This window comes from Tribolium madens, unplaced genomic scaffold, assembly GCF_015345945.1.
Source record: "Tribolium madens isolate multiple individuals breed KSU strain unplaced genomic scaffold, Tmad_KSU_1.1 Scaffold_20;HRSCAF=117;Tcas5.2_LG4, whole genome shotgun sequence".
Taxonomy (NCBI): domain Eukaryota; kingdom Metazoa; phylum Arthropoda; class Insecta; order Coleoptera; family Tenebrionidae; genus Tribolium; species Tribolium madens.
The window spans coordinates 2,867,938-2,895,921 of record NW_025400985.1 but is presented as its reverse complement, the minus strand read 5'-3'; the positions used below and the strand labels follow the sequence as shown (position 1 = coordinate 2,895,921).

The following is a 27,984-nucleotide window of genomic DNA, read 5'->3' as shown; positions in this document are numbered from 1 at the left end:
GGTACCAACCTGCCAACAAAAACATAATAACAACCAGTCCACGGTTGCACTTTGACGAAGTCAGTCGTTTGGTGTTTCTTGCCGCACAAATTTTCTATAAGTGTTTCAAAGTTTTCATTTGTTGGTAAAGTATATCACTGTAATGTAACCAATTTCTAAGAATATAAATTTGCTAAAATAAAGCCTTGCTTTCACATTTAAAAATAGCTTTATTTGCTGTAATGAATTAAAATAAACTTAACGTTTGGGAAGTAAATGTTTGCAGTCTTTGACGACTATTTTATTGATTTTTAAACAAAATTCTCCACTATTTAAGACTAAAATAGGTATCTCTCACAAAGTATTTTTTTAATTATATGTTAACGTGGAAAAAATCTAAAACCAAGGTTTAGTTCCTGCACGCTTAACCAATTTAATTTGTATGTATGTCCTTGGTCTAACCAAAAAACCAACGCGATAAGGTTACAGATGCGGTCAACAATAGATGGGAAGGGGAATACACACATTTCTTTTCCGTAAAAAACCGGCCTTATCTTTGGATTTCAAAGAACTGCTAAATGAGCACTCTGTTTTTGTAAATATTTACTTTTTTAATTACTTTTGTTTAAATAAGTATTGCAAGTTGTATTTTCGTTTTCAAGGTAAAATTTTTACATTTTTAACAAACTTTTATCAGTTTTTGATGACAGTGAATATAAATATTTTGATACGTACATGTTAGTTTATGTTATTGAGCAAAAATAGTATGTTATGAAACGTGCAGCGAATCGCGAGTTTCATAAAGAATGAGTTTCCCCACATGACTCATGAAACAAGTTTTTTTTATACATTTTTTTCAATTTTGCGCTACTCGCGAGTTTTATAAAGAATGGGTCCCCCCACATGACTTATGAAACGAGCTTTTTATACATTTTATAACATAAAAGTCGTTCTTTCAAAATATAGTAACTTTTGCCCTAATAAGATAGTGGTTGGTAATAAATGTCACAAAGTTTGAAAAATTCGATTTTTGAAGTACCAAGTCTCAAAATTTTGTTGCATTAACAATGAATACTGCAAATATTTTATGCACACCACCTGAAATCGCTCAAAACGCCGCTGAAAATCATCATTACCAACCTCTAGAAAGTAAATTGTACTAGTCTATTTCAGCACCCGAATTGGTGTTGAAATGGCTCATTATACAGTGTGATCAAAAAGTCTTTCTATCAAATCAAGTAGGCGTCCTAGTCGAGGACGTATGTTATCTAGATGAAAAAAAAATATATTTTATAAAAATTAAAATATTGAGTTAATTAAATTCAATTATTCTATGAAACGTCTCAAAACAAACTAAAATAAGATATCGTTGGTATTTATTCATAAAAATCGTTCACCACGGTTTCCTGTCATAATTTACATAAAGATTACTTTGACATTTCTCATTTGTCATTGTGACATTTTATCTTCCACAGACATACGTTTTAAATTTCTACGCTTGCTTGATAGACAGACTTTTTGATCGCACTGTATAATATTTTTATATACAATATTTTTTCAGAATAGGAAGAGTGATTTGTTTTCACAATTTGACAAAAAAATCGTGAAAAATAACACTGCAAAATATCACTTTTTTATAATTATGCATATTGAAGTGTTTCTCTGATTCCCAAACTTTTTTGACCACGTTTCAGCATTTTTGAAAAATGGGTTATGGTTAAAAATCATGTTATTAATTCAAATAGACTTTATTAAACTCAATAAATTGCACATTTCTGTATAAATTTAAATATTTTTAATAATGCTATTAAACATTATAAAAAAATACAACTTGAATTGACTCTTATCATTCAGAGAATACAAGTACATATTACATATACATATTTCCATTTCCTTATAATAAAACATTATTATCTATTTAGTTCAGATATAAATTGTTAACGGTATGTTTCGGTGTAATACTTTAATACTTTATTGAGTAATTCAATTTTACATTTATGAGTATCCGATAATTTGATTACTTTTACATTTCAAAGTAGTTGTAAATGTAATTTTCCATAGTCGTGACTCGTAATTCATGTTTGCGTTTCCCCATTGCGGTTTACACGTTACTCATGTCGATTTCCGTAAAAAATGTCGTTTTTAAATTTGGCGGTATTACCAAGATTTGAAAATTTCCCACTTTCCCACTTTTGTTCATTATCCAGAATAAAGTTGGGAATGTTTTATCCATTTACAACTGTACTTTGTAGGAATATTTGTTGGCATATATTATTTTGGAAACGTCTGACTTGGAAACTTCCCTAACCTCAATTTTTAGATTTTCCTTAATAGAAAAATAGACCTTATGTTGTTATACGTCCCACGCGAGATTTAGATTTTTTTCAAAACACTGAAATAATTTTTAGGCCTCTGTAAATTCAGGATATGTGCTGAAAAAATTCTTTTGAGACGGTATTTTATAGAGACAACAGCAAAGTGCAACTCGCACTTTACAAAAAAAACAAAATTAAAAAAATAAAAATACACCGGTCTTTGCACAAAGATTATTTACGTCACCCTTTTGCCTTTTTCAAATCACCAGTAACTTATACTCTCGTTTTTCTATCGTTTTCGTTTGATTTTTTTGAAGAGTGTGAGCCACATTTAGGCGAAATGTCACCAACTGTCAGATTGAATGATTGAAATCCAACGCACTCTTGGTTAAGGAATCTGTGGTTAAGGTTTTTTTAAACTTAAAATTTATGCACTTTTAGCCCTTTTTCTCTATAAAATTCTACTACTTTATAGAATTATGATTGAATTTTTGTTTTTTACTTTCACTAATCTCTACCTTTTGCCGTTTTCTACTTTTAGTGCTTTTAATTTTCCAACAGAAAAAAAAACAATTGCTATTGCGCGAGAGAGATGGTTAAATTAATTTTTACACGGGTGTGAGGTTGGCTTCTTCTGTCAAAGAGTGAGGTTGACATTTCATGTTTTGCGGAGGCAAAAATAATACCATCAAGGTCACGAAATTACATTATAGAGTAGACAGGTGAAGATGAAATTCACTATACATCAAAGTATTTAATAATATGAGCTTAACATTAATTTAGATAAAAGGAAGGAAAAATAACCAATGAGTTAAAAATAAAATTAGCAATTAAGAACTTGATTTTGTTAATATTTACTCAAAATTAAAAATTTTCAGATCAAAATGCCCATCGATTTGTATTATCTTCCTGGAAGTGCCCCATGCAGAGCCGTTCTTTTGGCGGCTAAGGCCGTTGGCGTGGAGCTTAATTTAAAGCTCACAGATCTCATGAAAGGCGAACATCTTACGCCTGAATTTATTAAGGTAAGCTTTTTCCTACAGTGGCGGACACGGAATTTTGGACATCAGATTTATGTCAGTTCAAAAAATAAAAAATGTCAATGTGAACCACGCTTTATTGTCATTATGGAACTAAAAATAGAAAGTTTTAGTTGAAATTTATTTTTCCGAAACAATAAATGCCAGCAATACGTGTTTTTATATAAATTCAATAAATTATTTTGATTTGTTGTCATTTTTTCTCTAGCTTCAGGGTAAAAATTAACCGAAAGTGAGGTTAGTTGACTAAGGCCCGTTTTACACTTTTATGTCAGTCATATGACAAATCGTCCAAAATTCCGTGTCTTCCAGTGTACAACAATGCCGAGTTTTTTTATTGATTCAGTTTTGATTTAGTGTGCTCATTCTTCCAAAACTATTGATTCAAACAAAAATATTCACATGAGCGTGATGGAAATTTATGCACATATTTCTTTACAGATTAATCCCCAACATACGATTCCAACCATGGTCGACAATGGGTTTGCCCTTTGGGAAAGTCGCGCCATAATGACATACCTGGCCGACCAGTATGGCAAAAACGACTCGCTGTACCCAAAAGACCCCAAAAAACGCGCTCTGGTGGATCAGAGATTGTACTTCGATATTGGGACTTTATATGCTAGATTTGCGGACTATTATGTATGCTGTTAGTTATACAGGTGTTTTGTAAATAGGCCAAAAAAAAAATAATAAGATACCAAGAACATGAAAAAATTTTATCTAAAAAAATTTAGTTGTGAGAGTTTAAATTTTGCATTTTGTGTAAAAAAATTGTTGACTGTTAGAAGAGAAAACAAGGAAGCTGGTTAATGTTATTTGTGGCTTTTATTGACAAAGTTTTTGTACCTTTACTCAATAATTATGAAAAAAATGTCAAATGTCAAATTTTTTTGACAGATAGAATTTTTTAAATGCTTTTTTTTCAATATTCCTGATATCTTACTTGGCATTTTTCTTTTTTGGTCTATTCACAAATCACCCTGTAAATAACGACAACTTTTTCAATAATTTTTCATTGCAGTACCCGGTGATTTTTGGGGGTGCAGAATACGAGCCCGCCAAAATGGAAAAAATCAAAGATGCTTTCAAGTTCCTGGAGATATTTCTCGAAGGTCAAGACTTCGCTGCGGGAAATCAACTCACTTTGGCCGATTTGTCGCTTCTTGCAACAGTTACAACATTCGAAGCCGTGAATTTTGACCTTTCACCGTATAAAAATGTGGTCAATTGGTTGGCAAGAGCCAAAGCTGCAGCCCCTGGATACGAGGAAGCGAATGGGAAAGGGGCTGTGATCTTCAAACAGATGGTGGAAAACTTAACGAAAAAATAAAAACGCACCTGTATTTTACTGTAATGTAAAAAATAAAATGCATTAAGTATTATTATAACAATCTGATTTGTTTCACTTTAAAAGTAAATAATTGGAACAGTCATTGCATTCTATAAGACACTCTTCTTCATCAAGGTATTCCTTGTGTATCACAAATGTGCCCCCACACCTGCATGGGTAGTTTGTGGTGTTATCATGATTGAAACTTATTTGGCTTTTACTCAACTCTACATGCACTAAATGACTGTTTTCATAATCTGTCTCTGAGTCTAAGTACCTGTCGTATTTAGCTCTTGAATCCACACTTCTCAAAGTTTTCCATGCCTTATCAATACTGAGGAAATCTTCTTGGGAACCGCCACTTTTATCGGGATGATATTTTCTTATCAGCTCTTGATAGCTTTGTTTCAATTCTTCATACGTTGCTGACCGGTTGCAGTTAAGTATCGAATAATAATCATCATCTTTTCTTGCTTTTGTGGTCATTGTGAAAAGCAAAATCCATCACCTTTAGAAACAAGAATATAAGAAAAAATAATTTTCATTTTATTTAGAATCACCTGGAAGGCATAATAGTATTGTATTTGAAGGTACTTGAATAATTAAAACAGACTACTTTTGTTGCACGAGATGTTTTCTCACTTCGATTTAGTATTTTTTAGGTTAGGTAACATTTTATTATTATGTGAATATTTAAAATTACAATTATGATGATGTAAAGGTTATGTTACTTATCATCAACAAAAACTAAATTTAAAATAGAAACTTACAAAGCATCAAAAAGTAATCATTACTTTAATTTTAAAGTTTCTTGAATGAAAATACATGTGTATAGTTGGTTTCAAAATAATCTGTCCATCTGGTTTGACCTTGAGCAAAGTTCAAAAAGAGAGGCTGTGATAAAATCATTTTACTGAATTTGAATTACATTCTAAATGAAATGAAATTATCACAAATTTATTAAAATTTTATTTAGAACCAATAATTAAATACAGCAGTCACCTGCTGGTAAGATGAACAAATTATTATGAAATCGGGTATATCTATTTTTTAAATTAAAAATTTAATTTGAATGTATTGATGTTTTGTTTGATAAAAACTGAAAAGCAAAATCGGTGCTATCTGGAGGGAAGATTCTATGGCATTATAATTATTTTGACAAATATTTCTAGTTCCAGAGGATTGACTAAATATGAGTTTGAAACCGTTTATTCATCTAATTGTGTACTTAATTTTCTTCAATTACACTTATGCTTCGGTTCCTGTTGTTATGAATACTTGGCGGTTCAGTCAAGCTGCTGTAAATGGTAAAATTTCTTATTATTTTTTGATGTATTGCTCATATTTTTGGCTTTAGCATTTTTAACTTTGAAAGACGCGGATTCGGACGCTATAGATGCTGTAGTGACGGGATGTTCCACTTGCGAAGGACTCCAGTGTGACCATAGTGTTGGATATGGGGGAAGTCCTGACGAAAATGGGGAAACTACCCTTGACGCCATGATATTTGATGGGTTGGTGTTGTTTGCAGAAAATTTATAAACTAAGTGTAATTTCACAGTACTGCAATGAATATGGGAGCAGTGGGGGGCTTGAGAAGAATCAAAGACGCGGCACTCGCTGCAAAAATGGTGTTACAACATACAAAACATTCATTTCTCGTAGGTGATTTAGCGACAGAGTTTGCCAAAAATTTCGAACTGCATGAAGAAAATTTATCCACGAATTACTCCACAAATTTGTGGAAAGAGTGGAAGTCCAAAAATTGTCAGCCCAACTTTTGGCAGGTGAAAAGTTTTGTATTTTTTTTGTTAAAAATGTTCATTATGTTTTAAACAGAATGTGGACCCTGATCCAACCAAAACATGTGGCCCTTATGAAGCATCCGATTCAAACGAAGTTCTCAAAGACTCATGGAAAATTTTCAACTCTGATAACCATGACACAATTGGGATGATTGCCATAGATGAGCGTGGGAACGTTGCAGCGGGGACTTCAACGAATGGGGCCAATCACAAAATTCCAGGGTACTTAATTTAACATTCTCAGGTCGATTAAATTATTTTTTATAGACGCGTCGGGGATTCCCCGATACCTGGAGCCGGCGCTTATGCGGACAGCACAGTTGGTGCAGCCGTTGCGACAGGTGATGGCGACGTAATGATGAGATTTTCACCCAGGTAAAATATTATAATTTCAGGTACTTTATCGTTTTATTGATAGTTTTTTGGCCGTAGAGGAGATGAGACGAGGCGCATCACCTACGAAAGCAGCCCAGATTGCAATTGATAGAATTACAGCAAAATACCCGGACTTTTTTGGGGCTGTTTTAGTTAGCACAAACAAGGGGGAATTTGGGGCTGCTTGTAACGGAATGGAATCATTCCCGTTTTGTGTGGCCAGCGAAGAGTTTGGTGGAGTGGTCGTGAAGACAGTCAATTGCACCAAAATCAATTAAATTATTTGATTCATTAAATAAATAATTGGACTGCATCATCATAATCGATTTTTGTCCTTGTGTTATCCTTTTTCTTCCAACGGTTAGGGAATTTTGGTGTTGTGCGGTTTGTCGGCATGTCGCCTGTCACTTTTCTGTTATCATGGGTTGTTTTACAGCTGTCAAAATGCAATAATGGGGAAGTTTTGTGATTTAAAAGTATTGTTTTTGGACGTTTTTAACATAAACGTGATGGATTAGTTGTTAAAATATGGTGAGTGTAAAGCCCCTGAAAGAGGTTACCGCAAACCGAGTCCAATTTTCGAGTCAAACATGAACTAACCACAATTTAATAATGTCACTATGTCATAATTAATTATTTTATTAAGTTAATTGTGTTTTAATCAATTTGTAGGGTGCGAATATATCCCAACTGGAACGAGATATCGGCTCTGAACAGTTTCCTTCCAATGAACATTATTTTGGTTTAGTAAATGTGAGTTGTTGAGAAAGGGTGTTTTCACATTGAATGTCTCGTGTTGTTGCAGTTCGGTAATACTTGTTATAGTAATTCGGTTCTTCAAGCTCTATACTTCTGCAAACCCTTTAGAGATAGAGTTTTAGAGTACAAAGCGAAAAATAAAAGGACAAAAGAAACTTTGCTTACATGTCTTGCAGATTTGTTCCACAGCATTGCTACGCAAAAAAAGAAAGTAGGCTCTATTGCACCAAAAAAATTTATAGCAAGGCTACGAAAAGAAAAAGGTTTGTTTATTTTTTTAGAAACGAATGATTTGATTTCTTTTTGTAGAGGAGTTTGATAACTACATGCAACAGGATGCACATGAATTTTTAAATTTTTTAATCAATCACATTAGTGAAATAATTCTGGGTACGTCGTGTTATAATCATGTTCACGTTACTTAAAGGTGTTTTTCAGCTGAAAGACAACAAAACTCAACCACAAACAACATTAAATCAAAAGCAACGGGAGAGAATGGAACTGCACATACAACTCCTGAACCCACTTGGGTGCATGAGATTTTTCAGGTAAATTTTTCGAATCATTGAGCGAATTAAGCAAATTTTGATTTCCATTTAGGGTATATTGACGAGTGAAACTAGGTGTTTGAATTGTGAAAATGTGAGCAGTAAAGATGAAGACTTTTTTGATTTACAAGTGGACATCGAACAGAACACTAGTATAACTCATTGTTTGAGGTGTTTTAGTAATACAGAGACACTGTGTAGCGATAATAAATTTAAGTGTGATAACTGCAGTAGTTACCAGGAAGCCCAAAAACGAATGAGGGTGAAGAAACTGCCGATGATTCTTGCATTGCATCTGAAGAGGTTCAAGTACATGGAGCAGTACAACAGGCACATTAAGGTCTCACACCGAGTTGTGTTTCCTCTAGAACTGCGACTTTTCAATACAGTAAGCAAAATAACGCAAGGCGACAAAAAAAAAGTCATGTGACAACTTGTCAAATTTTATATCATTTTGTTCGTCTCAGTAAGACAAATCAAATGCACTAGAAAAAATTTCAAAAAGTCCACACACTTTGAACTAAATAATTTTTTTCTAATTTCAATGAATTTAAAATACTTTAATTTTTAAAAATCGTTACTCAATAACTATTAGGCCGATTTCCTTCAAATAAAGACCATTCTAAAGGGATGGACTTGCCCTTTAGAATGATGTGCAATTTGAAATTAAATATTGGCAAACTTTTCTTCGAACAGTGTTCGAAGAAGTTCGAAGTAAATCGAAGTAATCTAAGAAAAACCTTACGAGTATTTTTTTTTCTTCGTCACCATCGTGTCGAGCATCTTTTTATTAGTAAGAATCCAAATTCTTAAAATAATATACCGAGTAGTTTTCAAGATATGATTTTTTGAAGTTAAGGTTTGCTATTCAGGTATTGCGCCATATAGGAGAAATGCATGTTAATCTTACTTAAAATTGCATTTTTATAAAAGTATTTGTTTTAAGGCTCTTCTTTTGCTTAAAAATGGTCACTGGACCTTCTTTGTTCTAATTAGAATAAACAAAAACTGTTTCTTTACTTAAAACAAACAAAGAGTACCTGCGTACTAATTAAAGCAAATAAAGAGTTTTTTTGTTCTAAAAATGATCACTGATCATTGAGCAAAAAGGATCTAGAAGTTTAAAGCAGAAGCTTTAAATATAAGAACAAATCTTTTTCAAATTAAATGACTTTCCATTCCGATTCTAAATTGTTCACTTTGTTCTAGCTTTCTGAACTTTTTTTTTGAAAATGTTCTCAGCAAATGCTTTCTCATCACTTTCTACTGATGTTGAATGCAATAAGTCAGTTGCTTCGTGTGCAACTGTTATCACAACAACTACTACCTAACTGAAGCTAATCGTAGAATATACCAACAAAATAAATCAGGTGACTTTTTGCATTTAACATCACTCGAAAGTGATGAGAAAGTATTTGCTCAGAACATTTTCAAAAAAAGTTCAGAAAGCTAGAACAAAGTGAACAACTCGAAATCTGAATGGAAAGTGATTTGATTTGACAAAGATTTGCCCTTATATTACTGGTGCCTTAAACTTCTAGATCCTCTTTGCTTAATGATCAGTGGTCATTTTTACAACAAAAAACTCTTTATTTGCTTTAATTAGTACGCTGGTACTCTTTATTTGTTTTAAGTAAACAAACAGTTTTCGTTTATTCTAATTAGAACAAAGAAGGTGCAATTGACCATTTTTAAGTAAAAGAAGAGTCTTAAAACAAATACTTTTATAAAAATGCAATTTTAAGTAAGATTAACATGCATTTCTCCTATAAGGAGCAATGCTTGATTAGCAATAACTTCAAAAAATCATATCTTGAAAACTACTCTGTATATTTTTTTGAAAATTTGGATTACAACTAATAAAAAGATGCTCTACACGATGGTAATGATGAAAAAAATAATTACTCGTAAGGTTATTCTTAAATTACTTCGAACTTCTTCGAACACTGTTCGAAGAAAAGTTTGCTAATATTCAATTTCAAATTTTACCTCATTCTAAAGGGCAAGGCCATCTCTTTAGAATGCTCTTTATTTGAAGGAAATTGGCCTAATAGTTATTGAATAATGATTTTTTAAAGTTAAAGTATTTTAAATTCATTTAAATTAGAAAAAAATTATTTTGTTCAAAGTGTGTGGACTTTTTAAATTTTTTTTTAGTGCATTTGATTTGTCTCACTGAGACAAACAAAATGATATAAAATTTGTCAGGTTGTCACGACATGACTTTTTTTTGTCGCCTTGTGTGATCGTTTCTTTTAATTTATTAATTTGTGTTTTTAGTCGGACGATGCAGTTAATCCCGACCGATTATACGATTTAGTAGCTGTTGTGATACATTGTGGAAGCGGGCCTAACAGAGGCCACTACATCAGTATAGTCAAAAGTCACGGTTTTTGGCTGCTGTTTGACGACGACCAAGTTGACGTAAGTTTGCCCCAAAATTTTACGCCCACATGCTTATTATCACGATTTTGATTAGAAAATAGACGCTTCAACAATAGAAGATTTCTACGGCCTCACGTCTGATACTCAAAAGTCTTCAGAAACAGGCTACATCCTTTTTTACCAGTCACGAGAGAGTTTATGAACTCTGCTGCTCCTTGCCTTAATCATTGAGAGGATTTAATTCAAGTACAAAGTCACCTCTCATTGCATTGGGACTGGTAAAGTTAATGAAAAAAGTCTGTAAATATGATTTGAAACTGAAAATTGTTGGATTTATATTTTATTTATTACATATTATAAAGTTTCCGGCCGTACTTTTCTCTTCAAATTCTTAGGCGATTTACCCGTACTTTTGCAGAAGAATCGACGTTAATTTTGTTGTTCTGTTGCAATGTTAAAGACAAACAAGTTTTACTTTTATTGTGGTGGAACAGCATAGGAATAATTGACTGTATGGTGAATTTTACTTGTTTACTTAATTTGTTTTTTACTTTATATTTATTCCAATTAGCAATAATATTTAGATGGTAACAAAACCGTGCATCTAATTTAGAAAGTATTGTCCCCTACACGGTAAAAAAGTAAAATTCACTTTCTTTATTTTGTTAACAAATACTATACAACTTTTAAATATTATATGAGAAACTAGAATACTGTATAAATGCTGCTAAGCAGATTTTATTTTTATTCTGTAAATATTCGTTAGATATAAATATATTTGAAAAAATGCACATGACTCGTTTTATTTCAAATTGAACACCTCAACTTTGTTTTATGTCTTTATTACACAAAAGGCGTACAAATTAAGCAATAAATTCGTAGGGGATAGGAGCCAATTGAACGGCTGGGACTTTCCCACTGACGATGTGTGCAGGCCTTGGCTGGGCCGGTTGTCTCTTCAAGTTAACTTTGATGTTCTTCTCCTTGGCTTCCTTTCGCAACTTTTCGTTTTGCTTCACTCTGGTCAAGAAGTCTTGTCTACACTTGGAGTGGTTCACATGCTCGATACGAATATTGATACGTTTGGGGATAATTCGGCCCCCAACACGCTTGTTAACAATCACACCCAAAGCGTGAGCTGTTACATTGAAGACACGACCGGTTTTTCCATGGTAAACCTTGTATGGCATGCCTTTCTGTACTGCCCCATTGCCTTTGATATCAACAATATCTCCGACTTTGTACACTTTCATGTAAGTCGAGAGAGGAATAACTCCATGTTTGCGGAACTTCCGAGAGAAGAGGTCCCGAGTTCCCCGACGATAACCTTTCGAATTCGTCATTTTTCAAAATCTACAAAGAATACGATATTAGGAGATCAATATTTTAATAATGTGACACTGGTTTATGCCTATTTTATAAGAATTAGGCACAAAACACGATTTTTGTGCTTAACCTACCTGCCTAGCAGAACACGTTTTACAAAGGAAGAAAATGGCGGACTCAATTTCCGGTTAAGGCTCATAAAGCAGTGACATCTTTTGATTTTTTCTTTAAAACTTCAAAAAACATTATTTTTTTTATCTAATTTGAATTTGTATTATCTTTTTAATAACGTGTCAAGCATTTTTTCTTCCTATCAGCTCATAAGTTGAATAAAAATAATAATAAAATGAAAAAATTATTACGTTTACTATATAGTTTTCTGTAATTTTTCAAACATATCTGCATTACCGACACAATGTATTCTCTTCTAACCTCACTTGTTGTTGATTTTGAAATTTGAAAATAAGCATGTCGAAAGTCCGGGAAACATTAGTGACCAATTGCGAAAGAAAATTTCTAATGAAATGTTTGTCAGAATGGAGGGTAAATAACCACGTAATTATATTGTTATTATAAGTTAACCATCTTTTGTAGAGGTTAGATGGCCGAAGTTTCGACGAATTTCGCCCCTTAAATCTGAAATTTGGGAAACATTGGGGCTCCTGTTACGTTTCCTTGGGCGAAACAAAGTAACCTTCACTTATGAACAATCCCTTCAGTAAACGATTAGAGTTTTAGCTCAAACATCTTGTGAGATTCAACAGCCGAAATCTTCGAGACCGAGTGAAGGAATTCTGAATGTAAATGTGGAATTAAATCCATTGGCGGCTCCCCATTTCGAAGCTGGCAGACAATCAGAACTGTCAGTGCAGTTAAACCGTCTTTTGGAGAAATGCGTTAAAGATTCAAAAGCAATCGATTTGGAATCATTGTGTATTAAGACAAACGAAAAAGTATGGGCTTTGAAAGTTGATATTAATGTGCTAAATCACGAGGGGAATATTCTGGACTGTGCCTCAATCGCTATGTTGGCTTCTCTGTCTCATTTCAGACGCCCTGATGTTACTTGCGATGGTGAAGAATTTATCATTCATACTTACCAACAGAGGGATCCCATCCCCACCGTTATACACCACTATCCAGTCTGTATAACATATGCAATTTTCAACGGGGGGTAAAACGCATAATACGTACAAATGTATTAAGACAATTTTCTTGTTTAGGGAGTATATTCTTGCTGATCCTGTACTAATCGAAGAAGGTACAGCTGATGCGATGCTAACAATAGGCCTAAATGGATTTAAAGAACTGTGTGCTCTACATTTAGGGGGAAAAACTGAACTTGCACCAAGTGTTATTCTAAGTACAGTTTCTAAAGCGACATCTCGGGCTACTATTGTGATAGAAGAAATTAAAAATTCAGTAAAAGCCGATAATGAACAAAGGTATAATTAACAACATGTTGGGGAAATTACAAAGGGAATTTTAGGCGAAATAAGGCCCCTGTCGGGTTTCATACTGAAGATAATTTCAAAACAACTGTACTTTTCGGACGAACGCTTGATACGTGGCATAAGAATAAAAATAAAAGGAATAAAAAACATAAAAAAGCACAATCAGGACCTGAGAGTGTAGTTGTGATTGATAAAGCGTCAGTGGAACATGTCCCTCGCCCTAAAGACGAAGTTTGGGACGTTGATAATAGTGAAGATGATTTGATAATAATAGAGAAACCTAGAGGTATTTGATTATTAAATGAAACTAAAATCACGTTTTTTTTTCAGTTCAAATTGAGCTTCTAACAGACAGTGAGGAAGATGATGTGGTAATATTAGGACCTGAGAAAAATAAAAAGTAATTATTTTTTTATTAAATGCTTTTTTTCTTATATGTAATAACTTAATAAAACTTTTAAAATACGTAACTTCAAGTTGCGTCATTATTTACACCATTCTTTTGGTCAAGTTTATTGCTGTTTGTTTTCACCGTGTATATAAAAAATGTGACAACTTCCTTCTCCTTGACTTGGATCGTTTTAAAGTGTTTCATTAAAGTCTGTGAATGGATTTTGAGTAAGACAATTGAGTTTCGAAAGGACTTACGTCTGCTAGTTGGGCCTTGTTGAGTCCAGGTCGTGCTGAAACTTTGTAATGCCTTTTGTACCTTCTCAAGGTGTTGACTCCTAATTGAAACAGATCGACTTCTGGCACATCAGTATCGGTCTCATTACTGTCATCTTCCGAGTCCTTTCTCCGTCTTTTGGTCCTTGCACACTGGATGATCATCTTGTGAAAGTCGCAGATGTAAATGTGTTTCGCCTGGTGAAATAACAGTGATTTTTCGATTGGAATTTGAATTTGGACTTACTGAATTGTCAATACACAAATTTAACCTCCTTTGTGTCACTGTCTTCTGGATTCGCTTGCTGTATGAAGCATTACCGGCGATTTTGTTACAACGTTCACTATTGTCTATCAAACAGCAGATTTGATCAGTTGGTCCTCTTGAATCTTCCTCGCCTGTACTAAATCCGTTCATTATTCGACGTATTTATATAATTTGGTTGGTGATGCCAGTTGGGACAACTATTTTGCACATTTCTTATACGATACTCGGCCCTCTAACTACACTGATTCAATAAATAAAAAGCCAAATCAGGGAATTTCAAACCAAAAAATCATATGGTTACATACATCAGCACGTTCCACCACTTTTTGACTGTGTTTGTGTTATTGAGGGGGCTGAGGGGGGATTTAAGGCGTTTGTTTGTTTGGAAAAAGCGCCATCTGTATTAGATAATCATCGCTTATACACTATGAAAGAGAAATAAGTACAGCTGTGGTACAGTTGGAGACAATATACTTTGGTCGTCACTTTACTGACAGTTCAAGCTTTAACGTTAAAATGAATGACAATTTCATATTAATGACAGCTATTATAATTTCATATCAAAAATATGTACAATTTCGGGCAGTATTTTTCTGTCACTTTAAAAAGTTCACTGTAAACTACCCTTTACTGTCATCATAACTGAGATTTCACAATTAAACTTTTTTTATTGTTAAAATTGTTAATTAACAATTAAATTTACAGTTGCGGAATTAAAATTTCGAGCAGTATTGTCATTTTCATAATGTAAACTCTAAAACAACCTTTACATTAATAACCTCAGTTTTTACTCTTGTCATGGTTATGTCATTTTGACTTATTTACTTTCAAAAATAGTGATTTGTGGCATAATAACGAGTAGGCAGCAGATCAAAGCGATGATCTAATTACACTTGTTGAACTAATAAATCTCGTAAGACAGTCAAATTGTTCAATTAACAACAAAAAAAAAGTTTAATTGTCAAATGTCAGTCATGATGACGGTAATTTCGGGCACTATTGTCATTTTCATAATGTAAACTCTAAAACAACCTTTACATTAACCTCATTTTTTACTGTTGTCATGTTTGTGTCATTTTAACTTAAAAATAGCAGAAAAGTTTAATTGTCAAATGTCAGTCATGAATGTCATGATGACAGTAAAACGTAGCTTACAGTGAACTTTTTGAAGTGACAGAAAAATACTGCCCGAAATTTGAATTCCGCAACTGTACTTAAACTAAGTGTAATTAAATCATCGCTTTGATCTGCGGCCTACCCGTTACTATGCCTCAAATCACTATTTTTGAAAGTAAATAAATCAAAATGACATAAACATAACAAGAGTAAAAAATGAGATTATTAATGTAAAGGTGGCTTTAGAGTTTACATTATGAAAATGACAATAGTGCCCGAAATTTTAATTCCGCAACTGTACATACAACTTGTCAACTATGATTAACAGTAGATAAAAATAAGCAGTTTTAAAGCGTGCTTTACAATTTAATGTCACTCAAGACATTGACGACCAAAGTATTTTGTCTCCAACTGTACAGGTGTCCACAATGCATTTACGTAAATACATACAGGATGCTCCAGAACTCGCGCCCCAGAGAAAATTTTCAAGTAAGGTAAGATACCAGGAACATGAAAAAAATGTTTAAAAAATTCTCTGTCTAAAAATTTTGACATTTATTTTTTGACATTTGACATTTTTTTATGTCTATTTAATGATACTGATGATCCTGTATATGTTTTTTTTACAATTATTTAGTAAAGGGACAAAAATTTTGCCACAAATAACATTGAAAAGAGTTACAATTTAGGATACAGCTTCCTTGTTTCCTCTTTTAATAGCCTATAGCAAAAAAACTTGAAAAATTATTTTCCCAACAGAAATAAATAGAGTCAAAATGCAAACTTTAAACCCTCATAACTCCAAAATTTTTACAGATATTTTTTTGTTTGTTTTTTGGTATCTTACCTTACATTATATTTTCTCTGGGGCGCGAGTTCTGGCGCATCCTGTATAAGTACACTTGAGTGCAAAGAAACGCAAATTGATTTTTTATAATGTAATTTGGCTTGTTAACAAATGCCAGTTTTTTGACGTTATCTTTGTCACAATTCACACTTCCACACTTTTACAAATTTTTCCATGTTTTTCCATTTCGTTTGTAACACTGACTATGACACTGCACTGGAAAAACCACCAAATAATATATTTCTTTTGATAGTTTTCTAACCTTTTTGGGAATACTTTTCTCACACTATGTAAATCTTTGAAAAATTTGACAATTTTGTTTTTGACAATTTTCACTCAAGTTAAATTCAAATGATCTGGTACATATTTACTCAACAAGTAAAATTAACCTGTACTTATTTCTGTTCCGGTTGTATATTTACTTTAGCTTAGGCAACCCACCATCTAGATCGTAATGTTGGTTGTGGAAAAATAAAGTAAAAAATGTAACAGGAAGAAATTAAAAATATGTATAAATTAAACAATATAATAAATAATGCTAATGGAAACACTAATAATATAAAACAAAACAAATATTTAATTATTGTTAATTTTGCAATATTAGTTTATTATGACGCAAAAGCAATTTAGAAGCTAATATGTAATAAAATTAGGAAAGCTCAAAATGTGCATGAAAGAACTTTGTTTAGTGGATCTTATGAGGTCTGTTCATCTCGTCCAGTTGCTTTATCTACCGTAGTTCATTTCCTGCTTCCGCGATTCTCTTTTCCAGTTCAGTTATTCACTTAAAAAAGAGGGAAAAATTGGTTATCTTTAATCGTAAAAAATTTATGAAAATGTATATTTTCATTTTATAAATTTTAAAATAACTCTTGGTTCCATACTTTATGTTCATACTAAAAAAAGAATAATTTCTTGTTTGTTTCATATTATTGTAGGATTGTACAATTTTTTTAAATTTTTAGCATGTTATGCATAAAAATGAATTGAGATTTTTGTTTAAAGGTTTTTTTTTTTGAAAAAAGAACAGAACTGTCAATTTTCATATTATCATCATTATCTTAGTTTTTTTGTTTCCGATGTTGTTACATTTAATTTGTTGTTGAATTTGCTAGTTTGTTAAATGTTTTTTTTACATCATAAGACACAAATTCGTGATTTTTTCCACAGGTATCTGTTCAGTCTTACACGTTCTTCAAGATAAGATAGTAGGAACATGGAAAAAATGTTAATATAATTATCTACGATTGAAAAATTCTATATGTCAAAAAAATTTGAGATTTATTTTTTGACATTTGACATTTATTTTCTGACATTTGACTTTTTGTTAGTCTATTTAATGAGACTGATGATCTTGTATATGTTTTTTTTTTATATAATTATTTAGTAAAAGTACAAAAATTTTGCCAATGAAAGCCACAAATATCATTAAACAGAATTACCATTTCCTCTTCTAATAGCGTGTTATTTATTATTTTTCTAACAGAAATAAATAGCGTCAAAGTGCAAGATTTCTCCATAACTTCGAAATTTTTATAGACAAAATTTTTTAACATTTGTTTTATGTTTCTGGTACTTACCTTACATCTGGGCGCGAGTTCTGGCGCAGTCTGTATAGCAGAATTCTTATACAGCCTTATCAAAACGAATTTCCTTGTGGCAGTGATATGTCTTCCGATAATTTCTATCGCTATTGTTACAGATCAATGGGAAAGTGAATTATGTTCACTATCTGCAGATGCAGGTGAGTGCCTTTTCATAATAAGATTTATCGCTTGGAATAAACACAAAGGACGTCCTTTTACAATAATCAATAACCCAAATGTTGCTTGTGACAAGAATTTACTATACGTAAATATTTAGACAATACATTTATTTTACATACCAGGTGAATAAAAAGTATGGAACCAAACGTTTTTTGCTTAAACTATTAATTTTTTGGAAAAACTAATTGATGAACGATAAAGTACTTTAAAGATGTGATGTTTTATTAAGAATAAAACTTTTCGAAATTTTCTTTTGTTTTTGATTTTTTTTATTTTTTTAAATAGTAACCCACCATAAAACCATTTTTCTCATAAAGGTTATGATCTAAGGATTACAACTATCTACTTCATATTTAATTAAAAAAAAAATTCATAAATTGCAATTTTGACAAAAAAAAATCGCATAACTCATAAACAAGACAAAATTTCGTTCTCAAAATACGAGCTCATTTTTTATATTACGTTAATTTACATTAATTATTATTTTCTGAAGACAAATGATTTAAAAAAAAACGCTTGGTTCCATTCTTTATATTCACCCTGTAGTACAAAAACGCCACTTCAGTCGAGTTTAAAGTTTTATCAAAAATAATTTGCAACGTTTAAAATTTCACACATACAGAGTGTCCCAGCGAATTGAAAAAGTCCATTAGTGACCTTTAAATGGTAAAGTAAAAAAAAATATATAGGACATTGATCGATAAGAATCTAGTCAATCGCCTAAAATTATTTTCAACTATACAGCGTGTCGCAAACATAAGTTCCAACACAAACTTGTGTTTTTTTAAATGAGACACCATATGTTTCTTAGCGTTTTTGGATGTAGACTTTTATGATAATGTTTTAAACTGGTCGATTTTGCTTAGTTTTAAAAATAAAACGATTTTTTTGACGAAAACATGCACTTTTTAAAAATTTATTACACAAAAACTAAGACATCTAGGAATATTTTTTTTATTATCGCAAAGAAGAAGGTACAAGCTATGAGGTTGTAACATTTTTTTAGTGTGTTGCATTTGTAAAGATAAAAAAATGAAGGCGTTTGTTAAAAGTTCAATAACTTAAAAAAATTAAATGGAACACCCTATTTATTGTTTTTGCATTTAAATGATTATTAAATTGTCTGTGTTAAACTGAATCCATTATTTTTTATTTTTACAATAAAATAATTCGAATTTCAGTATTTATAACGACTTTTACAATCTCTGGATAAATAAACGGGTAAGTGATCCGTGGTGGAATTACTAAGGTTTTATTTCAATATCAATTCTAGACATTAAAAGTTATTTTTTTACATAGACAATTTATCAATCTATTAAATACAAAAATAAAAAATAAGGTGTTTATTTATTTTTTATATTAATTAACTTTTAACAAACTTCTTAATTTATTAATCTTTACAAATGTACAATACTAAAAAAATTCTACAGCTTTAAATTCTGTACTTTCTTCTTTGCAGAAGTAAGAAAAAAATGTTCTAGTTGTCTTAGTTTTTGTGTAATAAATTTTTAAAAAGTGCATGTTTTCGTCAAAAAAACGTCTTATTTCTAAAACTAAGCGAAATCGACTAATAAAAGTTTAGCGTAAAAATGTTGTTTTAAAAGGCTACATCCAAAAATGCAAAGAAACATACGTTGTTTCATTTAAAAAAACAAATTTGTAACTTATTTTTGGGACATGCTGTATGATTGAAAATAATTTTAGGTAATGCACTAGATTAGTATCTATCAACGTCCTATAATTTTTTTTTTTAAATTGTACCTTTTAAAGGTCACCAATGGACTTTTCAAATAGCTGGGACACCCTGTATGAAGACACCTTATTTTCTTCCTATTCTAATAGTATGAAAATTCTTTATCAGAATAAAGTCGGAATATCCTAGAAATCCGGGAACTATTTGCGATCCAATGGAGAAAATCCGGAGTCGTTTGAAGCCACAGACGCGTTTAAGGTTTTGACACTTTGAAAGCTAATTCTGTCAATTCCGGAGCGTTCCGGGTATCCAGATTAATCTCAAAAGTTAGAGAATTGCCCTTTGTTGTTACTCTTAAGCTCGTATTGCACCTACCTAATTATTCAACAACTTGGAGTTGTGCTAAGTTGATTTCGCCAAGTCGTAGAGTTTCCAGAAAATTCGGTTATCTATTGGGAAAATTTCATTGGAAAGCAGGAGAACGTGTAAGATAAGATCTCTGTCTCTAGATACGGTTGAAATATCCCCTTGGTAACGGTCATATAAATGCAGATTGCCCAGTTAGAGCGACTCCTCTACTCCTTTATCTTAAAACTAATGTGGCACATAGAACTATATGAAAACTTGGCATCCAATTTCGATGCATTTATGAGCCAACATGAATGTTTATGTATACAGGGTTATTTATAAATATGAACCAATATTTGAACCTCAAAAATGACCTATAAAATGATGTTAATTTAAATAATAACTCGTGTCCTATCTCTACTGATAAGAATTTTACAGCCCTCGGAATGTAGGAATGGAAATTTGATTTTTTTGTAATAAGTTTGGAACTATTTGACCAAATATTATAAAATTTGGAACATTTCCCTGTGACAACATACCCTTTGAACTGGTAATCACGAAAACCGGATACATCCACTCAATTTCCGGTTCCAGCAGTTGCAGGTCACATTTTCTGTGTTTTTCCATTTTTTTTTTCTCTCTTAACACCAATTTTTTATTGCCCAAATCGATAGAGTAATCAATTTCGATTAAAAAGCGCATAACCTTTAATACCCCTAAAATGGACCGTTTCAAAGATATTTTAATTTAAACTGAGGACTGCACAACGCTGAAATCAAAAAATACGGATTTTGAATAAGTGGTATCCACGGCAACCAATAACCATGGTCACATAAATCCCTGCCAGGCATCTGTTAACTTTGACGATAAATTTTTGTGAATTTTTTATGAATTAAATGCTACGAGATCCATTTGGATTTATTCTAAGTTATGTTTGGAATCTGAGGTAAACTCTTTCATTAAATATTTTCGATTAATTGTCTAATAATCGTCCAATGTCAAAGTTGACAGATGCCTGACAGCGATTAGTGAGACCGTGGTCATTTGTTACCGTGGATATCATCCATTCAAAATCCCTACTTTTTGGTTTCAGCGTTGTGCAGTCCTCAGTTTAAATTAAAATATCTTTGAAACGGTCCATTTTAGGGGTATTAAAGGTTATGAGTTTTTTAATCGAAATTGATTACTCTATCGATTTGGGCAATAAAAAATTGGTGTTAAGAGAGCAAAAAAATGGAAAAATACAGAAAATGTGACCTGCAACTGCTGGAACCGGAAATTGAGTGGATGTATCCGGTTTTCGTGACTACCAGTTTAAAAGGTATGTTGTCACAGGGAAATGTTCCAAATTTTATAATATTTGGTCAAATAGTTCCAAAGTTATTACAAAAAAATCAAATTTCCATACCCACATTCCGAGGGCTGTAAAATTCTTATCAATAGAGATAGGACTCGAGTTATTACTTAAATTAACATCATTTTATAGGTCATTTTGAGGTTCAGATATTGCTTCATATTTATGAATAACCCTGTACATTCAGGAGGTACAAAGTCTTCAACTTTTTGTCCAAATAACTTTAATATTCATGCACGTATTTCTATCATAAATCAAGTAAAAATCCAATTCTAGTAACACACGTTAAAATTTGAGTATCTTTTTCATGACAGCAACGTCTTAGTTTAATATCCTTCTCATCTAAATTCATGGCGGAAAGAGGAACGTTGAGGACAATATTTCTACTTACACTTATCCAAAAAAGGTGGAGAAAACAAACAGTGAAGACAGGAAACAAATTTATTTATATTGTACATATACACTGATTATAAATTACTCAATATCACAAATAACAGACAAATCTAGAGTGCAATTTTATGGTATCGTGAAATTGAATAAATAGGTTTATATCATCAAATCGCAATCAAAATTAAATTACAATAATTGTTTTGATATGATTTCACTCGTTGAAAGATGTTTGAAAAGTGTTCTAACTATCAACAAATGTTTGGCGTTTTTTGAACAGGGTGTGTGACTCGCGCCCCAGAGAAAAATTTCAAGTAAGATAAGACACCAAGAATATGGAAAAATGTTTAAAAAATTCAAAAAATTTTGACATTTGACATTTTTTATGTCTATTTAATGATGTAGTCTACACCTTTTTCAAGTGTAATTAGGAAAGCGTAAGATGTATTTCAAAAAACATTAATTGTAATTCAAAACAGTAAAATGAATTTCAGAAAATATAAGATGGAATTCAGAGAGTTTGTCACTTGTAATTGAGAATTCGTCAATTGTAATTTTTAAATGAAAATAACAAATTCTGAAATTTTAAATAAAATGTCTTATTTATTTTGTATAATACCAAGTTTATGTAATTCTTTAGTTTTGAAGATAAAATAATTCGTGTTTATGTGTGAACTTCATTTTGAGATAACAATAAGATGTCAAAAAATTATTTTATAAAAATTAAAACATTGAGTTAATTAAATTGAATTATTCTATGAAACGTCTCAAAACAAACTAAAATAAGATTTTGTTAGTGTTTATTCATAAAAATCCTTCACCACAGTTTCCTGTCATAATTTACATAAAGATTATTTTGACATTTCTCATATGTCATTGTGACATTTTATCTTCCACAGACATATGTTTTAAATTTCTACGCTTGCTTGATAGACATACTTTTTGATCACACTGTATAATTGACTAATCTGAATTTCAATTTATGCTTTCTGAAATTAAATTAACTAATCTGAAATGCATGTGATAGCACTTGGAAAAGGTGTAGATAATTAATGATAGAATAGTGACAGCAAAGGTCGATTGCCGACATCCTCCGCCGAAAAAGTAGTACCTTTGAAATTTCGCGGAAAAGTACATTTTAGTAGGAATGCCTTGAAAAAAAGTATTAATGAGCAGTATTATTATTGCACTCAGTAATATGACTGCGTTTCAGCGTTGGGGCCTTAAAAGATAATAATTTGAATGTAACCTAACCTCTAAAAATTGTAATGAAAATATTTAGAATAATTGCACACATATTACCGCGTGGTTGTGGAATGTGTAGGTAACATCATTCATGGTATTTGCTATGACACATGACACGCAGGTATTTTAAAACTTTTACAATAAAAAAGTGTCAAAATTCTGTCAAAACACTGTCCGCGTAGGAATATCCGGACGTATCGTGATACCAACCCCACATGTTTCAAATTACTTCAATTTACATAGCGATTCTGGTACTTTTCTTGTTATAGAGTTTTTCACCAAGATGTTAAAAAAGTAAAATCTATCAGTTTAGAAAGAGTCTGATGATCTTGTATGTGATTTTTTTAATTATTTAGTAAAGGTACAAAAATTTTGTTAATAAAAGTCACAAATAACATTAAACAGAGTTACAATTAGGATACAGCTTCCTTGTTTCCTCTTCTAATAACCAGTAACAAAAACTTGGAAAATTATTTTTAAATAAATAGAGTCAAAGTGCAAAATTTAAAGTCTCATAACTGCGAAATTTTTATTATGTTTTTTTACATTTTTTTCATGTTCCTGGTATCGTACTTTCACCAGGGCGCGAGTTCTGGCACACCTGTATATTTTTTGGGACACCACACTTGAAACAAAAAACTTTATTAACTATAGGATCTAGCTATCCCTATGTACACTTGGAGACAAAATACTTTGGTCGTCAATGTCACTTAAGTGACATTAAATTGTAAAGCATGCTTTAGGACTGTTAACCTTATTTTTAGCTACTCTTAATCATAGATGACAAGTTGTATGTACAGGGTGCTGCATTTTGGATGTCCGAATAGGGAATCTCCAAAACTAAGAGGTTTAGCCAAAAACGAGTAATACATTCTGGGGCTCATTTTTTGAGAAAATAATATTGGTTAAAACCGCATCCCGCTGTCATCTTTTGTTTTCGACTTACAGACAAAAGTTAACATTTTGGCGAAATCTAAAAAAAAATTATATCTTCGTTATTATAGAAGATACGAATTTGAAATAAAGACATTATACGTACACTTTTTTACGTAGAATTTAATAATGTAGTTAACAATTTTTTTCAGTTATTAGTTTAGCCGTAATAAGATAAACTTGTATTTTTTTAAATGGAAATCATAGGCGGCTATGGCAATTTTGTAAAGCTTATTTTTTTCTGATCTAAAAAATATATATTTATAACAAAATATTTTTTTATAACTATACTTAAAAAGTAAAATACATATTTTGTGTGATAATAGTTGGCCATGGAAAAACTATTTCACTCCAAATGTGTAAATAATAATCAATAAGAGTTTTGTGAACTGTAAAATAGATGAAAAAATAGATAAAATTATAAAGATTTAAAACATACGATACGGTAGAAGCATTGAACAAATATCCAAGCGCCTCAGAACAAAATTATTACATATTTTTAAAAAATCCAAAAATAGGAAAAACAAATGTGTCAACAGTCAACACAATTACAAAAAACATTTTTTTGATGATCTAATGGAGGTAGAATAACGTTTCACATAGACGGAATTTGGGTATTTGAATAGCCATATCGTCATTTTTGTGTCATATAAAATATATTTTATTGAAGAATTAAAGCGGCTTTTTTTACAACACTCTACGTATCACTAGAAGTTGCAATGGCAATGTTAGCTTGTTTAAAAACAAAGAAATGTTATTAGTCGCCAATAAGTTGATGTACAATTTATTTTGCATCTTTTTCATCACTTAGTACTTAGAAAACTCTTTCATTAGTGACACTGGTTGAATAAAATATAGTTTAAATCCTTTTAGTTGAAGATGCAACATGTTTTCATGGCCAACTGCGAACAAAAATCAAAGATAATTTTTTGCTAAGAATGTATTATAATAATTTGTTACAAAAATATATTTTTTAGATAAGAAAAAAACAAGCTTTTTAAAAATGACATACCCATCTATGATTCCCATTTAAAAAAATACAAGTTTATTTTATTACAGCTAAACAAACGACTGAAAAAAATTGTTAACTGCATTATTAAATTCTACGTAAAAAAGTACCTGCATAATGTTTTTATTTCAAATCCGTATCTTCTATAATAACGAAGATATGAATTTTTTTAGATTTCGCTAAAATGTCAATTTTCGTCGAAAACAAAAGACGATAACGGGATGCGGTTTTAACCAATATTATTTTCTCAAAAAATGAGCCCCAGAATGTATTACAAGTTTTTGGCTAAACCTCTTAGTTTCGGAGATTCCCTATTCGGACATCCAAAATGTAGCACCCTGTACAGTTGCAGAATTAAAATTTTGGGCAGTATTGTCATTTTCACAGTAACCTCATTTTTTACTCTTGTCATGTTTATGTCATTTTGACTTAAAAAATAGCGTCACTGACAGACAAGTTTAATTGTCAAATGTCAGTCATGAATGTCATGATGACAGTAAAAGGTTCTTTATAGTGAATTTTTTGAAGTGACAGAAAAATACTGCCCGAAATTTTAATTCCGTATTTTTGATAGGAAAGTATAATAGCTGTCATTAATTTGAAATTGTCATTCATTTTAACGTTGAAGCTTGAATTACATTAAAGTGTCAGAAAAGTGACGACCAAAGTATTTTGTCTCCAACTGTAAGTTTAACCAATTTTCAAAAATTAACGCACTTACACTATTTTCCCTTCGCAAATGTTCAATCAGTCAAAAAATCACTACTTATCGGACGCCATCTCCAAAGGCTGTGAAGCCCCATCGCACGACGCTCGCCAGCACTAAAATCCAAGTGACTTGGAGCGTGTTTGCCGTCGATGATGATGGCGAATTGAACCAATGTAGTTTTTGGTTGTTGATAACTTGAGCATCTGGGACTCTTATGGGAATTTTGAGCGTTGTTTCTTGGGGAGGGAGAGGCACCCCTGGCAGCGAGGACATGCAGCGAAGCTCGAGACTGTCCCCATGGGAGTGTTTCCGTTCGGCCACGAAACTCAAACTTAGAGAACGCGAAACGAGACCTGAGACATCCGGTTCCGAGCTTGTCATTTCGCCGATCGACTTCGCAGGGGCCTGAAATACATTTCATTTTTTATTCACGTTCGACATAATTCTTCGGTTTCTGTTCCTGGGAAAAAATGGCCAAAGTGCGAAATTTATTGGAGACGTTTGGTGCCACCGATTGGCTAATAACAAGCGTATTTTATCGGCGATACAATATCGGAAAATGTCGATAAATAACATTTCCAATATAAGTAGAAAATTCGGTGGTATAATACAAAGAAAAGATGGCGATGTGGTCTTTTGTACAATATTCAAAATTGACAGCGGTTATAAATTTCCATGTGGCGCACAAAACTGTCTCTCTACGAGACTCGAAGCGCTGAGTCTTGCTGCGTTTTTCCTTTGCCAATTTAAATAATGTACGAAACTGGAAGCTATAACTGAATTGTTTCAGCTTTCACAAACAGAAAATTACAATATATTTTTTGGACTACTTTTTTATGCTGATTTTATTTGAAATCAAAATAATACCTTTAAATTTGTCGCATTGCTAATTAATAAGCGTAAAACAACTATGTAAGACGTCTTACTCTCTATTATTTACTTACATTATAAATAAAAATTATAGGAATTATAAAAATGATTTTTTTTTCACTACTAGCTGAAAAGATATCTTTATTTAGTTTGTGTAAAACGGGCCTAAACTAACCTCACTTTCGGTTTTTGTAATTTTTATCCTGATAGTTAGAGAAAAAATGACAAGAAATCAAAATAATTTATTGAACTTATGTAAAAACACCTATTCCTGGCATTATTGTTTCATTAATTTCAACTAAAACTTTTAAATTTTAGTTTCAAACGTCAATCATAATTGACATTTGACATTTTTTGAACTGACATAAATTTGATGTCCAAAATTCCGTGTCCGCCATTAAATTAGAGGTGGGTAAATGGGTATTACATTTATATAAATATTTCTACAATATTATTATTAAAAAATATTACCATCGCAATTACTAGCGGAAGTATTTCGAGATGAACTTAATGCAAAATCAAATAAAAAAGACTGCTTCATTAAAAACATTAGAATAACACCAACTCTAGTGCTTCTGTCTATGTCAAAACTGTCAAAACAACAAATGGGTTTATTCCTTGTTAAAATACTATTGGTAGTGAGGCAAATTTTAACACTTTTTCCCATTTCATTGCAGTATCTTTGTTTTTTAACAAATATTTCATATAATGAAGTTAGAAAATTCGTTTAATAGTGCAGAAGTACTGTTGCGGTGACTTTAAAAAGTTCACTGTAAACTACCTTTTATTGTCATCATGACTGACATTTGACAAATAAATATATTTTTTTGTTGTTAAAATTGTTAATTAAATGTCCTAGGAATTTTATTAATTGAACTAAGTGTAATTAAATCATCGCTTTGATCTGCTGCCTACCCGTTATTATGCCACAAATTACTATTTTTGAAAATAAATAAGTCAAAATGACATAAACATGACAAGAGTAAAAAATGAGGTTATTAATGTAAAGGTTGTTTTAGAGTTTACTTTATGAAAATGACAATACTGCCCGAAATTTTAATTCCGCAACTGTACAAAAATGACATAACCTCATTTCACATTTACGGTTAGAAGAAAATAATACTTCCAAATTAAGTTAATAACTCAGGTAAGTAATTAATAACTGTATGTAGTAGTGAATTAACAAAAATATTAGTTGTGAATTTAAGTCAAAATGACATAAAATTGGAAAAATGATCTATAAATTAAGTTTGACTTAGAAAAACCGATCAAAAATTTCAAAAATCAATCCATGCATATAAGTTTTAAGCACAGATTTGTTATTTTTGTAACATTTTACATTGCAAAACACTTATTTTTCTTTGTTTTTCTTATGCAATTTTGAAGAAAATTGTTTAAATTACGTTTGACAAAAAAAAACAAAAATCCGTCTATTTCTCAAGAATGCAAAAAAA

General features: G+C 31.5%; 9 protein-coding genes and 1 long non-coding RNA gene across 17 annotated transcripts in view; 5 read left to right on the top strand and 5 right to left on the bottom strand.

Moving 5' to 3' along the window:
* Nucleotides 1-5: 5 nt before the first annotated feature.
* Nucleotides 6-4,728, top strand: LOC123005786 (glutathione S-transferase 1-like). Its single transcript, XM_044399746.1, has 4 exons — nt 6-124; nt 3,173-3,319; nt 3,776-3,976; nt 4,359-4,728. The coding sequence occupies exons 2-4, from the start codon at nt 3,179-3,181 to the stop codon at nt 4,665-4,667; spliced, it is 651 nt and encodes a 216-aa protein (XP_044255681.1). The 5' UTR covers nt 6-124; nt 3,173-3,178; the 3' UTR covers nt 4,668-4,728.
* On the bottom strand, nt 4,661-5,196 carry LOC123005787 (dnaJ homolog subfamily C member 24-like). Its single transcript, XM_044399747.1, has one exon. The coding sequence runs from the start codon at nt 5,151-5,153 to the stop codon at nt 4,740-4,742; it is 414 nt and encodes a 137-aa protein (XP_044255682.1). The 5' UTR covers nt 5,154-5,196; the 3' UTR covers nt 4,661-4,739.
* Nucleotides 5,011-7,163, top strand: LOC123005785 (N(4)-(Beta-N-acetylglucosaminyl)-L-asparaginase). 4 transcript variants are annotated; one of them, XM_044399744.1, is made up of 7 exons: nt 5,011-5,105; nt 5,840-5,974; nt 6,025-6,181; nt 6,229-6,454; nt 6,507-6,694; nt 6,740-6,847; nt 6,891-7,163. In XM_044399744.1, the coding sequence occupies exons 2-7, from the start codon at nt 5,860-5,862 to the stop codon at nt 7,123-7,125; spliced, it is 1,029 nt and encodes a 342-aa protein (XP_044255679.1). In that variant the 5' UTR covers nt 5,011-5,105; nt 5,840-5,859; the 3' UTR covers nt 7,126-7,163. The 4 variants fall into 4 exon arrangements, with proteins under 4 accessions (XP_044255679.1, XP_044255677.1, XP_044255678.1 ...); XM_044399742.1 differs by having other exon boundaries at nt 5,086-5,257; XM_044399743.1 differs by having other exon boundaries at nt 5,086-5,450.
* Nucleotides 7,164-7,252: 89 nt separating this feature from the next.
* Nucleotides 7,253-11,330, top strand: LOC123004756 (ubiquitin carboxyl-terminal hydrolase 46). The gene is made up of 8 exons (XM_044398170.1): nt 7,253-7,378; nt 7,520-7,600; nt 7,653-7,869; nt 7,916-7,996; nt 8,045-8,154; nt 8,207-8,542; nt 10,435-10,578; nt 10,634-11,330. The coding sequence occupies exons 1-8, from the start codon at nt 7,376-7,378 to the stop codon at nt 10,739-10,741; spliced, it is 1,080 nt and encodes a 359-aa protein (XP_044254105.1). The 5' UTR covers nt 7,253-7,375; the 3' UTR covers nt 10,742-11,330.
* A 35-nt stretch (nt 11,331-11,365) lies between these two features.
* On the bottom strand, nt 11,366-12,083 carry LOC123004757 (60S ribosomal protein L21). Its single transcript, XM_044398171.1, has 2 exons — nt 12,000-12,083; nt 11,366-11,892 (listed from the first exon to the last, which is right to left on the bottom strand). Exon 2 carries the CDS (start codon nt 11,880-11,882, stop codon nt 11,403-11,405), a length of 480 nt encoding a protein of 159 aa, XP_044254106.1. The 5' UTR covers nt 11,883-11,892; nt 12,000-12,083; the 3' UTR covers nt 11,366-11,402.
* A 189-nt stretch (nt 12,084-12,272) lies between these two features.
* Nucleotides 12,273-13,818, top strand: LOC123004987 (exosome complex component rrp45). The gene is made up of 6 exons (XM_044398564.1): nt 12,273-12,408; nt 12,460-12,554; nt 12,596-13,039; nt 13,089-13,310; nt 13,355-13,605; nt 13,650-13,818. The coding sequence occupies exons 1-6, from the start codon at nt 12,334-12,336 to the stop codon at nt 13,721-13,723; spliced, it is 1,161 nt and encodes a 386-aa protein (XP_044254499.1). The 5' UTR covers nt 12,273-12,333; the 3' UTR covers nt 13,724-13,818.
* On the bottom strand, nt 13,715-14,656 carry LOC123004988 (histone deacetylase complex subunit SAP30 homolog). Of its 2 annotated transcripts, XM_044398566.1 has the most exons (4): nt 14,559-14,656; nt 14,233-14,494; nt 13,968-14,183; nt 13,715-13,920 (listed from the first exon to the last, which is right to left on the bottom strand). In XM_044398566.1, exons 2-4 carry the CDS (start codon nt 14,401-14,403, stop codon nt 13,792-13,794), a joined length of 516 nt encoding a protein of 171 aa, XP_044254501.1. In that variant the 5' UTR covers nt 14,404-14,494; nt 14,559-14,656; the 3' UTR covers nt 13,715-13,791. The 2 variants fall into 2 exon arrangements, with proteins under 2 accessions (XP_044254501.1, XP_044254500.1); XM_044398565.1 differs by having other exon boundaries at nt 14,233-14,617.
* A 3,216-nt stretch (nt 14,657-17,872) lies between these two features.
* The window catches only part of LOC123005598 (supervillin-like), a 55,855-nt gene continuing 45,743 nt past the window's right edge, over nt 17,873-27,984 (top strand). Inside the window, exon 1 of one of the 2 annotated variants that reach the window (XM_044399414.1) lies at nt 17,873-17,960. In XM_044399414.1, coding sequence (XP_044255349.1) covers nt 17,938-17,960 — 23 coding nt within the window. In that variant the 5' untranslated portion in view covers nt 17,873-17,937. The remainder of the gene's footprint in view (nt 17,961-27,984) is intronic. The other variant, XM_044399413.1, reaches the window with a different exon arrangement.
* Nucleotides 21,805-23,413, bottom strand: LOC123005600. The gene is made up of 2 exons (XR_006412769.1): nt 23,067-23,413; nt 21,805-23,020 (listed from the first exon to the last, which is right to left on the bottom strand). It is a non-coding gene; the product is annotated as an uncharacterized LOC123005600 (long non-coding RNA).
* Nucleotides 23,576-27,984, bottom strand: part of LOC123005599 — a 17,846-nt gene continuing 13,437 nt past the window's right edge. For 2 of the 3 annotated variants that reach the window (XM_044399419.1, XM_044399417.1), the window contains one exon: nt 25,556-26,065. In XM_044399419.1, the coding sequence (XP_044255354.1) occupies nt 25,718-26,065 (348 nt within the window). In that variant the 3' untranslated portion in view covers nt 25,556-25,717. Of the gene's footprint in view, nt 23,635-25,555; nt 26,066-27,984 lie in introns of those variants that run through there. The other variant, XM_044399418.1, reaches the window with a different exon arrangement.